Source organism: Mobula birostris, chromosome 6 (genome assembly GCF_030028105.1).
Source record: "Mobula birostris isolate sMobBir1 chromosome 6, sMobBir1.hap1, whole genome shotgun sequence".
Taxonomy (NCBI): Eukaryota; Metazoa; Chordata; class Chondrichthyes; order Myliobatiformes; family Myliobatidae; genus Mobula; species Mobula birostris.
The window spans coordinates 19,707,271-19,720,345 of NC_092375.1; the positions used below are offsets into that span (position 1 = coordinate 19,707,271).

Below are 13,075 nucleotides of genomic sequence, written 5' to 3' on the forward strand. Positions count from 1 at the left end.
CTTAGATTAACCATCAAGAAGAACATGGTATAAAAACTGAAAAAAGAGAGGGAAATGCAGACTTGTCCTCATGATTGTATCTTTATCTTTAGTCATTGAAAGGCTTACACATTTTCCACTGAAATCCCACATTATGTGAGAGTTTTGAGAATGCTTTTTTGCACTAATCATCATAGGTAGCTGTAGAGGATGAATGTGAAATCTGCTACTCCCATCATACAACATTATTCAAAACTTAGGGAGAATTTTTAGAAAAGAACAAAACTGGTTATTAAAAGAGCATATCAAAAATTACAACTCCAATAGGTTATGAGAAGGAAAATTCTGAGATGTAATTTGTAGAAAATGCGTTTATTTTTCTGTAAACATCAAAAACTGAACAAACTATTGTTAACTTCTTCAGAAGTAATTTTCCTGACAACCAAGTTGTAATCAAGATCTGTTTACAACATGTTACATATCTTACATACAAACCTTATAATGATACGTTTCAAATTGGAATATTTTCTACAGAACAAATAACAGTTTTTGTTTTCTAGATTATTTTGCATTAAAAAATTCAAAAATAATTATTCGGTACAAACTTGCAGGAGTGCTTCATGTTGAAAGAAAATTTTAAATAAAAATTCAAATAAAGAAGTTTATAAACGTAAGTTCCTATTTGAACACATCTTGTACAGTTGTAAGTTATAAATGGTAAATAAGGAACAATCAGAATAAAAGCAAATTAAATCAATTTCTTAGTCTGTTTTCCTAATAAAACAAAATCTGAACATCTGAGCAGTAATCAGCTATACAAAGGCACAGTAATGTTTATATAACCATGGTATTCATCTACCTGTAGTGAGGAAAATTTTATGAGAAGCTGTCAAATGTCAGACCGCAGATGTGAAGTGGTCAGCGTGTCTGAAGAGGTTGGTGGGAAATTCCTGCTCAGGCCTCCTTCTCATAAAACTGGCCAGATGTCCAAGAGGTGATCAGTATCCTGCTGTAGTTTGTTGGTTGGGCGCAGAACAATATTTGCCTGTTCAGACATCAGACATTGTCTTCGGGTACGTCCTGAGAAGGAAAGGAAAATAGGAAGAGCATTTCCTATTTGTCTTCACATCAAGTAATAATAGATAATCCTATGCTAAGTTAAGAGTAACTTCTGCCAGCTCGTCAACTGTGCTGCTTGAAAAGCAGACTGTCTGAGCTAATGCAGCCCGACCTTAGGCAGGGTGTCTGATAAAACACAGTATTTTTTAATATCCTCACATTAACTTTTCCTTGTTTAAAGTCAGTCACCAGTAATGACTGGAACCCTTCACTGGATTTACTTCACGTTTCCTCAAGCACAGGAGACTGCCTATGAAATTGTAGCCATTTACCTGTTTCAAGTGTATCAAGTACAACTTTTTACTTTCGTATTTAGGCTACCAAAAAAATATACTTCCTATATTTGGGGTACCTTTCACAAGTAACCTTACAAACTTTCTTCTTCCCCTGATGATATCCACAAAGGCAGTGGATGTTGTCTACATGGACTTTAGCAAGGCACTTGACAAGATCCCACACGGGAGGTTGGTCAAGAAGGATCAGTCGCTTGGCATTCTAGTGGTGCATGCAAACTCAACTTCAACGTTTAAGAGAAGTTTCAATAGGTACATGGGTAGTAGGGATATGGAGGGGTGAGGCTGAGGCTGTTTAAATGGTTTGGCACGGACTACGTGAGCTTAAGGGCCTGTTTCTATGCTGTACTTTTCTATAACTCTATGACTCAAAATACTCGAACCTCAGCAACCTTGTACCCCTCTGGCAGAAAGCTGACCCCTTATTCTAACAGTCTTAAATGGTGACTTTGCTGATTCATACCATAACAGAATTAAAGACATTTATGAGCTTTTCTGTTATTCCATTGGGCACTACGGGACATAGCGGTCAGCGTGACGCTATTACAACTCAGGGCGATGGAGCTCGGAGATCAAAACCAGAGCCCACTGTAAGGAGTCTGAACACCCTTCCTGTGAAATGTGTGTGCTTTCTCCAGTCTCTGCTTTCCTTCCACAGTCTAAGGACATACACATTAGTAGGTTAATGGTCACTGAGAAGTGTCCCTAGATCAGGTTAGGGTTAAATTTGGCGTTGCCGGGTGGCGTGGTTCGAAGGCCTGGAAGGGCCTATTCCATGCTGTATCTCTAAATATGATAAAAATTCCAAAAGAGCAAATGTTCCACCAAACCTGGTCAGCTTTATTGCTGCTTAGTGACAATAAGATTGCGAAGCATGTCAAACGAGTTCCCATCAGGCTGTACAGTAACAATGTCGTTATCGCCTTCCTTTAGAACCTGAAGGAAGCCAGAACTATCCAGTCCAACCACCCACGCTGCAGGACCATCTTCTCTCCATAACCGTACTTGTGTGCCACTTCAAAAGAAACAAAAAGCAATTAGGAAAACCATAAAAGGTGATCATGTTTACAATATCAGAGGATAAAGCAGTCAATCAGATAAACAGATTTCCCAGTCTTTAAGTTCTGGTGGAAAATGAGGAGTAGTGAGACAGATTTTTTTTCCCTGTACATCTAAACAATGGGTAGCTTTGAGTATTTAGAGTATGATTAATGTAAGGACTTAGTGTTAATAAGAAACTGTTTCCATTTTGTACAAACGATTTCACATATCTAGAGATTGCTGCTGACCTGATTGCAAGTGAAATCAAGATTCTCAGACTAAATTCTGTATACTAATTTTAGGTTATACATACTGTACAATGTAAAGAAGCGTGATACAAGTAACAGAATATTAGAGTTTGTACATTTGTGTAATTCCATCCAACAATATGCAATCTGTACAATTTAAAACCAACCTTCACAGGACAAAGACTTTGGTTTTAATTCTTACTGATCTAAAATATCTCCAGGAAATTACAGTTCTTCAGCTCTGCACACACTCAGTTAACCCTAGTCACAACTAAATACTTCATCTACATGCTGTCCCCGAAAACAAAAATTGTTGACAAGTTTAAACCTTTGCTATGATAGCACCCAGCTGCACGGTCCAGCAGCATAGCAAGTAGCACTTTGCTTTACAGTGCCAGCGATTTTCAATCAGGGTTCAATTCCCACCAATGCCTGTATGGAGTTTGTACGCTCTGCCTGTGACCGCATGGGTTTCCTCCCACATACCAAAGGCATACAAGAGAAAATCTGCAGATGCTGGAAATCTGAGCAACACACACAAAGTCCTGCTGAAGGGTCTCAGCCGGAAACGTCAAATGCACTCTTTTCCATAGATGCTGCCTGGCCTGCTGAGTTCCTCCGGCATTTTGTTTGTGTTGCTCCAAAGACATTTGGTTAGAAGTAGTAATCGTGAGCACTCTGGCACTGGAAGTGTGGCTACACTTGCGGGCAGCCCAGCACAGTCCTCACTGATTTGATTTGATGCAAATAACGCATCTTGTTGTATGTTTTGAAGTACATGTGACAAAGCTAATCTCTATCATAGAACATAGAACACTGTAGCACTGTACAGGCCCTTTGGCCCATGATGTACCTACCTTTTAATCTTCTCTAAAATCATTCTAACCCTTCTCTCCTATACATAGTCCTATATATACCTATCATCCACGTGTCTAAGAGTTTTCTGAATGCTCTAGTGTATCTACCTCTACCACCACCCTCGGCACTACATCCTAAGCACTCACTACACTGAGTAAAGAATTTATCTTCAATTTCTGTATGCTATTTTTGCTTTCAAATAAAGTATCTAACAGCTAGCCTTGGACAAGACCTCGTGCCTCACGGAAAAGTGTAGATAGCTTGATACCATTGTCTTCTGCTCCAGCAGCTTTTGGCATCTTTCATCATAGACCAATTTCAGATTTGACCAGACTGTCTCCATCGCTGCATCCCGTTCACCCTGTGACCATCATTAACTTTTAACCCTATATCACTCAGCCCTTAACAATAAACAATTTAACAACAATGGCTTCAAACTCTGCATCTCTCAAATCTTGTTCAGCCTCACTTTCTTCATTCCCGATTCTTGCACCTCATTCTTGACTCGATACTTCTCCTAATCATTTGCAGGGTAGATCTTTATTGCTAGGTAGGTTCTGTAGTATATAATCCCCTTCCTAAATCCCTGCCTCTCCAACACACCCTCTTTCTTGAAATCCATGCACTGAATGTTCTGACTCACGAAATGGTAGTTACAGGAGCCTATCAGTAGATGGTTGGATGAGTGGAACCTGCTTGGCAATTGCTGAAGGATCAACCCTGTAACTTTCCACCTTCTGTTGGACTGGATCACTTGCTGCTGGGAGCTTCATATCGGAGCTACGTGTTGGCAGGCAGACTCCCTTCCAGATTCTGCCGAGATTTTCCCTTGCACCCCAGATGGCAGAGTAGCTTCACACTGGTGACACCCAACATAGACTGGGGGACTGCTTCATTGAGTACCTGCACTCTGTCCACTACAAAAGACAGGATTTCCTGCTGGCAACCCATTTCAATTTGACTTTCCATTCCAATAAGTTGGTTGATACCCTCCTCTACTGCTATGATGAGGTCACACTCAGATTGGACGAGCAACATCTCATGGTCTGTCAGGATAGCCTCCAAACTGATGGCATGATGTCAGTTTCTTTAAAGTTGAGTAATTTCTTCCTCCCTCCTTCTCTTTTTCTATTTCTCATTTTGGTAGCCACCTCAGCCCTTCTCACCTGCCCACCACCTCCTTCAGGTATCCCTTCTCTTTCCTCTTTTTATTCCATGGACCATTGTCCTCTCATATTAGATTCCTTCCTCTTCAGCCTTTTACCTCATCTCCCAGCTTTTTACTTCATTCCTCCATCCCACCCACTCAACTTTCCCCTCAACCTGGTTTTACCTATCACCTGTCAGCTTGCACTCCTTTCTCTCCCCCCACCTACTTGTTCTGGCTTCTTCCCCCTTTCCAGTCCTGATGTAAGGGTCTCAGCCTGAAACGTCAACTGTTTAATTCCCCTCCCTAGATGCTGCCTGACCTGCTGAGCTCCTCAAGCACGTTGTGTGCGTTGCTCAAGATTTCCTGCATCTCAGAATCTCTCGTATTTATCTCTAGCTCAGTCTAGAGCCCAGAAGGATGGAGTGCCTCGTTAGGTGCAGTCTGGGACTGAAGACTGAGAGGGAATACAGTGCCAAAGGTTGTGCTCATGGTGGGAGACAGATAGAGGCGTACCACTCCAAATAGATGGCTTTTTTAAAATATACCCGTCCTCTTAGGTAAGTGACAAAGAAAACTTCGGTCACTCAATTCTAACAGCCTGGGTCTAATCTGAGAGGGTAGATTAAATTCCCTGCTCAAAATCATTAAAAATGAATCATTTCTCTAAGTCATGCTTCGAACACTAAACACCATTGATACAATACCTTCTTTACTGGCTATAATTACTATAATGGTTTCTATAACTATCATCTTAAGGATACCAAACATCCCAAAATAGTTATCTGTTCATTTATCTTCAAAAACTGGAAGTAGTATAAAGGAATGCCCTTGAGAAGCTGCTGCTAAACTGTTACGGGCCTTCCGATGAAGGAATCTTCAAAACGGTATTAAAGATTTTTTTTAAATATCAGCTTTATTTGTCACATGTACATCAAGACATACAGAGAAATGTGGCTTTGGCGTCAATGATCGACATGGTCTGGATACACGCTGAAGGCAGCCTGCAAGAGCCGCCATGCTTCCAACGCCAACGTTGAACACCCAAAGGACTGAGACCTAATAATGATGATTACAATTCAGGATGGTGCGCAGCTGTGGAGGGGATTACATCAGTGGTGGCATGCTCATGAAAATGAAGATTCATAGGGATGTCAATTGTCTTTCAAAGAAATAAGATAAATAATTGTTAATTAATTTGTACATACTAAATATGTCACCATTTACATTTCACAGCAAGTTGAATGGCATACACAAAGATCCCTCTGCTCCTTGCATCTTTCAATAGTCCTATTTACTGTCTATTTCCTTTCCTCATGATTCTTCTCTCCTCTCTGTCCCCAATTAATTAATTGATTCTTTTGAAAATTAGATTCCCTTTGCCAACCTTCTGCCCAGCCACCGAAATCGATACCTTCCTGCAGTCTAAAGCTTTCCTCTTGGATCAACCACAATTTTGTCTATCATCTACCTTACACTGAAGTCCATTATCATTAATATATCATATAAAAAGCAAGGGATGTAGTACTGAGCCCTGTGGAGTCCCAATGTGCAGCCTACCAAGTCACAAAACCCTCAACCATAACAATTTGCTTCTTACAGCTGATCCAATTTTGGATTCAATTTGCTACTCTCCCCTCGAATTCCATGGACTGTCATATTTTGATGGTCCGCCAGGCGGCACCAGTTCCCATGCTCTCTCTAACACACCAGAGCCCCCAGTTCCCAACCTCTCTTTAAGTTCAATGACCCACAGTTCCTGCATTCCCTTTAAACTTGAGACTTGAGAGACTGCAGATGCTGGAATCTGGAGCACGAAAAGGCTTGAAGAATTCAGCAGGTTAAGCAGCATCTGTGGAGATGAAGGGATGGTCAGTGCTTCGGACCAAGATCTTGTGTCAGGAACATTGGAGGGTTTCATTCCTTTGCCTCCACAGATGCTGCTTGACCTGCTGAGTTTCACCAGCAGTTTGTTTTGTGTTCCTTTTAAACTCACCTGCCAAGTGGAAAATGTATTATGCTCCTGAGCAGCATCTTAAAAAAGTGATTTCCAGTCATTTCTCTCCCCCCCCCCTTTCTGTTTTTCCATTTCACATTCTAGCTCCTTTCTTACCCTTCTCTTACAAGGATGTTGCCGGGACTTGAGAAACTCAGTTACAGAGAAAGGTTGAATATGTTAGGACTTTATTCCCTGGAGCGTAGAAGAATGAGGGGAGATTTGATAGAGGTATATAAAATTATGATGGGTATAGATAGAGTGAATGCAAGCAGGCTTTTTCCACTGAGGCAAGGGGAGAAAAAAACCAGAGGACATGGGTTAAGGGTGAGGGGGGAAAAGTTTAAAGGGAACATTAGAGGGGGCTTCTTCACACAGAGAGTGGTGGGAGTATGGAATGAGCTGCCAGACGAGGTGGTAATTGCGGGTTCTTTTTTTAACATTTAAGAATAAATTGAACAGATACATGGATGGGAGGTGTATAGAGGGATATGGCCCGTGTGCAGGTCAGTGGGACCAGGCAGAAAATGGTTCGGCACAGCCAAGAAGGGCCAAATGGCCTGTTTCTGTGCTGTAATTTCTATGGTTCACCTGCCAGTCTAGTGCCCTTCCTCCTTCCCTTTCTTCTATGGTCCACTGTCCTGTCCTATCAAGTTCCTTCTTTTACAGCCCTTTGCCTTTTCCACCTATCACATCCCATCTTCCTACTTCATCCCCCACCTATCTTCCCCTTCACTTGGCTTCACCTATCACTGCGGCTTGTACTCGTCCCCCTCCTCCCAGCCTATTCTGGCTTCTACACCCTTCCCTTCCAGCCCTGAAGAGGAGGCTTGGTCTGAAACATCAGCTGTTTAATCCTCTCCATAGATGCTGCCTGACCTGCTGAGCTCCCCAACCATTTTGTGTGTGCTGCCCTGGAAATGATTTAATAATGTGTTGGAGTCTTAATTGGAAAAAGTGTTCTAGAACATTGCAATCCAGCACCATGGCAGATTAATACAGAGTTTTACCTATTTCTTTCCTAAATCTATTAGTGACTTGCCCCAGACCACCACTCCTATGATAGAGAGATCCACACATTCATCATCCACTAAAGAAATAACTTTTCACCTCAGTCCTAAATGTCTTACCCCATGAATAGAATTTTTGTTGGCCCAGTTTCTCCTTGTTTGATAGTCTTAATTCAAAACTACAGCTAACTCTCCAAGATGCTATAATATAACAGTAATGTGCTTCTTACTCTGTGCACAAAGCCAAGGTCAACATAGCAAAAGCCTTCTTAACTGCTTGCTGCAGATGCATATTTACTTTTAGTGACTCATGTACAAGGATAGCCAGGACAATCTGTACATCAACAGATCCCTATTTGTGTAATATAGTACTTCTCTTCTCCCTATCAACATGGATAACTACACACCCTAACACGTGTTTGCCTACCCAACTGGTCTAAAAATTCTTGAGTTCTCTCTGCGGCCTTCTCACAGCCCCGTCCACTTTTGCTGCACTGGTGCTGTTAGAAAAGTTACATTTGATTCTTTCATCCATACTGTTCGTGAATAATGATCCTCATCATTTCCCAAGTCACCACTTGCTAACCTGACAGAGTCAAACGTATTCCTAAGCAACACATACAAAATAATGGAGGAACTCAGCCAGTCAGGCAGCACCTATGGAAATGAATAAACAGTAGACATTTTGGGCCAAGATCCTTCTTCAGGACAGTCTCAGCCTGAAGCGTCGACTGTCTATGCATTTCCATAGACAATGCCTGACTTGCAGAGTTCCAGCATTTTATGTGAGTTGCTTTGGATGTCCAGCATCATCAGACTTTCTTGTGTTTATCATACGTATTTCTGCTCTATTACCTGTTTGTCAGCCAATTTTCGGTCATGCTTGTATTATTTTCATCCCATGTACTTTAATTTCACTCATTAACTTATTACGTTCAACTTGGCCAACTGTGTTCTGAAAATTCAAGCATTCAAAAGTTCTCCCTTATCTATTCTACCAGTAGTATCCTCAAAAACTCTGCAGAGTAATTTGTTAAATATCACTCTTCCAAAATTCCATGTTGATTTGTCTAATCCCATTGAAATTTCTAAGTAAGACAAACGCTGGAGGAACTCTGCAGGTCAGGCAGCATCAATAGAAAATATGTCGGAGGACTGTCTGGGGTCCTGAAAGGAGGTGAGGGAGGATGTGTATGGGCAGGTGTAGCACTTAATACTTCCGGGATAAGTGGTGGAGGGAGATTAGAGGGGAGGGACGAATAGACAAGTGAGAGCCATCCCTGCTGAAAGCTGCTGGGAGGGATGGTGGGGGGGGGGGGGTGTGGAAGTAAAGATACGTTTAGTTAGGTTTAGTGGTAGGATCCCTTTGGAGATGGCAGGAGTTGCAGAGGATGATGTGTTCAATGCAAAGGCATATGGGGTGGTAGGTAAGGACAAGAGGGACTCAATCACTATTACGACGGCAGGAAGATGGCATGAGCGTGGGTGTACAGGCAATGGAGGAGATGTGGGTGAAGGCAGCATCAGTAGTAGAGAAAGAAAAACCTTATTCTTTAAAGGAGGAGGACAACATCTCTGATATCCTGGAATGGAAAGCTGTCTCCTGGGAACAGAGGCCGAGGAGATGGAGAAACTGAGAAAAGGGAATAGCATTTTTAGGAGATAGGATGGGAACAGCTATAGTCGAGATAACCATTGGAATCAGTAGGTTTATAAAAGACAAGGGTTGACGGTTTGTCTCCAAAGAGATCAAGAAGGGAGTAGGAGGTGTCAGAGATGGACCTAATGAATGTAGAGGCAAATTTGATAAAAATTGACAAGCTCAGCAGGGGTGCATAAAGCAGCACCAATGCAGTCGTTAATGTCGCAGAAGAGGAGTTGGGAAGGGTAACCAGGGAGGGCTTCAAACATAATTTGATTTACATAGCCAACAAACAGGCAGACATAGCTTGGGTCCATGTGAGTGCCCACAGCTAAGTGGGAGGAGCCAAAGAAAAAATTGTTCAGGGCGAGGACCAGTTCTGACAATGGTGGTGGTGGAGGGGGACTAGATGATCAAGACAGAAGCGGAGGACTTTGAGGCCTTAAGTATCCTGTTATCACATCACCTATAAAATATTGTATCATTTTCTTTACCTACATTAGAATATCTGGTGTGTACATTCCTTTTGGCTCTTCCCTCTTATTTTTAATGATAACTAAGCCTCAACCCTCAAATTAGCACCTACTTTCATGCTTTTGACCTCAAATGCACAGTTCAATTCTGTGAATGTAAGAAGCATTGCCATTTTGCATTATTCATAATGCCCAACAACATCCATTGCACTTTTAATGTGGTCTTCAGTTCTGACCTAAAAATAGAAGCTCAAGCCTAAAATATTTGAGCATTTCTGGTGCAGGCCAAGAAATCCAAAATCATACAGGCCATCTGTTTTGCAATGAGGAAGGGAATAACCAAAGGTTGTTTCATTGAAGAAAATCAAAAAAAATGTAGGAAGTGAAAATAAAAGATAAACTGGATTCCAAACTGGCCCGGCAACATCTCCAACTGAATTCGGGTCAGTCGGACTACCTATTGTTGGTTCACATACACCAACTACAATTTCAATGACTGGATTAATTTGCTTTTAAAATAAGAACGTTCAGAGACCACAGCAAAGAAAAAAGAATAAATCATTTGATGCTTATAAGTTAATTTACTCGGGCAGCTCAAGACTCAAGCAGTCAGAAGAATTAATTTGGATGTAAATTTTTCAGCCAGTCAGCTAAACCACTATACTTATGCCTGTTGAATACATGCTGTGCCATGCCAGCTACAAATAAGTGAAAATGTTCAAATATCCTTGTATCATTTCTCAACCTTCACAAAAATTCCAAACAGTGCAGTCACTATGCATTACATTCACAGAAGTCCCATTGTGTTCCACACATTGCTTTGAGGACAACATTGATTATTAAATTCTCCAGCTGAAGAAAAGCCCAACCGGCAAACTGCGAGGCTTGGGCATGCATGTTTTCTGAGCAGTTATCCAAAACTATACAAAGGTATTTCAGAAGCTTTTTCTGACATTATAGGCTAGTAAGTCTCCCCAAAATTTATGGATTATAATTTTTAAAAATCAGATGCAAAATCCATTAATTTTCTCTTAAGAAAAGTAGGTGAAACAAAACTGCAACTTATTTTTTTTTAAATGGTAAGATATATTGCCACCTCACAATTTCTTCTTGGCCTGTCTTTCTACTTGGTCTCAACCACTAGACTGAAATTCAGTACAAAACAAACTACATTTTATTTTCATTTCCAACATCTGAATCTTTCCCTTTTAATCCAAGTGTTTACCCTCTATGCGAGTGCAGCCCAATGTTGTTTCTCCAACTCTCATTATCCTTGGTCTCTATTAAAATGCACTGCCAAACCATACTTTGTTCAGGCAGCTTTTCAATGTGGCCTTTGCAAACAGCTTATTCGAACACAGAACTGGTCACCTTTTTAGGAGGATGGGAATTTGAAGCAACACTGGAAGCATCTGTGTGCAAAGGCAGGGGGAGTCAACATTGTGCAATTCTGTTTCGGTCTCTTGATGCCTGTAGCATGTTTCACTGATGCAGAGGACTGAAGGCAGGTAGTTCAAATGCAAGGAAAGTGTGATGAGAATGAGATCGACTGAGGAAACTAATGATATTTCATCACAGCAGTTGGTTTCAGGTGTAGAAAGCTGCAAGGAGAAAGAAGGAAACACTGGGCCCCTTGCAGTGTCTCCTGAATATGTTAAAGTTTCAGAAATAAACATTAGTAGTCTTGGTTTATTAATCCATTTTTATCTCCCTGCATCCTAAAATGTCAACTGTGATGCATACATTGGTGTTTTGATAGAGATGTAAAAGTGTGGACAACCAGAGACTTGTTCCCATGACAGAAATGGCTAATATGAGGGCCATAATTTTAAAGTGATTAGAGGAAATTATAGGGGGAATGTCAGAGGCAAGTTTGCATTCCCCCCCTGCAAAAGAGAGTGGTGGGTGTGTAGAATGCCCTGCCAGCTGCCAGAGGCAGCTGTATAAGGGCCACTTAAGAAACTCTTAGATATGCACACAAATGATTAAAAAGGAGGGAAATGTTGGAAGAAAAGGGTAGATTTATCTTAGAATAATTTAAAAGGTCAGCACGACACTGTGAGTGAAGGGTTCGTACTGTGCTGAGATGATTTTCGTTCTTTGTTCTATATGCATATGTAGAGCAAATCTCACAAATCATGCTATCTGTAAGGGGTTTGTACATTCTCCCCGTGACCACGTGGGTTTCCTCCGGGTGCTCCAGTTTCCTTCTGCAGTCCAAAGACATATAGGTTAATTAGTCATTGTAAGTTGTGCTGTGATTACGCTAGGGTTAAATCGGGGCTTGCTGGTTGGCACGGTTTGAACGGTGGAGGGCCTATTCCGCGCTATATCTCAATAAAATAAATAAATAATGATTTTTAAAAATATGCCAAGGATGTTATCATATATAACAAAAAACTGAAACCAGTCCTGCTGTTCTGGAGGCAAGAGGAAAGAAAAAGGAGGAGGGAGTGAAACAGAGAGACCCTGTACATGCCCATAGGCACTCACTGATCAGGGAGAAATTTCTAATCTTCAGCAGAGAGGAACAGTTCAAATTGATGATTGTGTAGAGGAAGGATCAGCAGGCTCCATCATATCACCTTGAAAATAACAGCAACTTTTAGAACACATCTCTGTATAGTTAAACTTATATTTGATAGAACAGTATAGCACAGTACAGGCCATTTGGCCTGTGATGCTGTGCCAACCTTTTAACCTTCTCCAATATCAATCTAACCCTTCCCTCCTACATAGCCCTTGATAATTTTCTTACATTCATATGCTTATCTAAGACTCTTTTAAAAGACCCTAATGTATCTGCACCCCTCCATCACCACCCATGACAGCGTGTTCCATGACCCCACCACTCTCTGTGTAAAAACAATCTATCTCTGATACTCTCCCCCAATATATTCCCTTGAGTCACCTTAAAATTATGCCATCTCGCGTTAGCCAAAAAGGCCCTGGCTATCCAATCTATCAATATTTCTTATCATCTTATACACTTCTACCAAGCAACCTCCTCCTTAACTTCTGGGAGAAAACATTTCCACCTTTGGACACACTCTCTAATCCAGGCAGCATCCTGGTAAATTTGCTCTGTGCTCTCTCTAAAGCTTCTATATCTTCCCTATGCTGAGGCAAGTAACATGAGCAGTAATCCCCAGCTGCTCTACAGTGCTGCATCAACTGTAACATAATCTTCAGAAGTCAGTATCAGACAGCAACCTCAGGAATTTTTACAAAATACTTTCTGTAAAATACCTTGAAACTTTGTGCTTTCA

At 41.2% G+C, this 13,075-nt stretch overlaps 1 protein-coding gene across 1 annotated transcript in view; it reads right to left on the reverse strand.

Moving 5' to 3' along the window:
• Window positions 1-419: 419 nt before the first annotated feature.
• Window positions 420-13,075, reverse strand: part of hlcs (holocarboxylase synthetase (biotin-(proprionyl-CoA-carboxylase (ATP-hydrolysing)) ligase)) — a 171,136-nt gene continuing 158,480 nt past the window's right edge. Inside the window, exons 11-12 of the mRNA XM_072259956.1 lie at window positions 2,222-2,406; window positions 420-1,059 (exon numbers count right to left, since the gene is read on the reverse strand). Coding sequence (XP_072116057.1) covers window positions 2,232-2,406 — 175 coding nt within the window. The 3' untranslated portion in view covers window positions 420-1,059; window positions 2,222-2,231. The remainder of the gene's footprint in view (window positions 1,060-2,221; window positions 2,407-13,075) is intronic.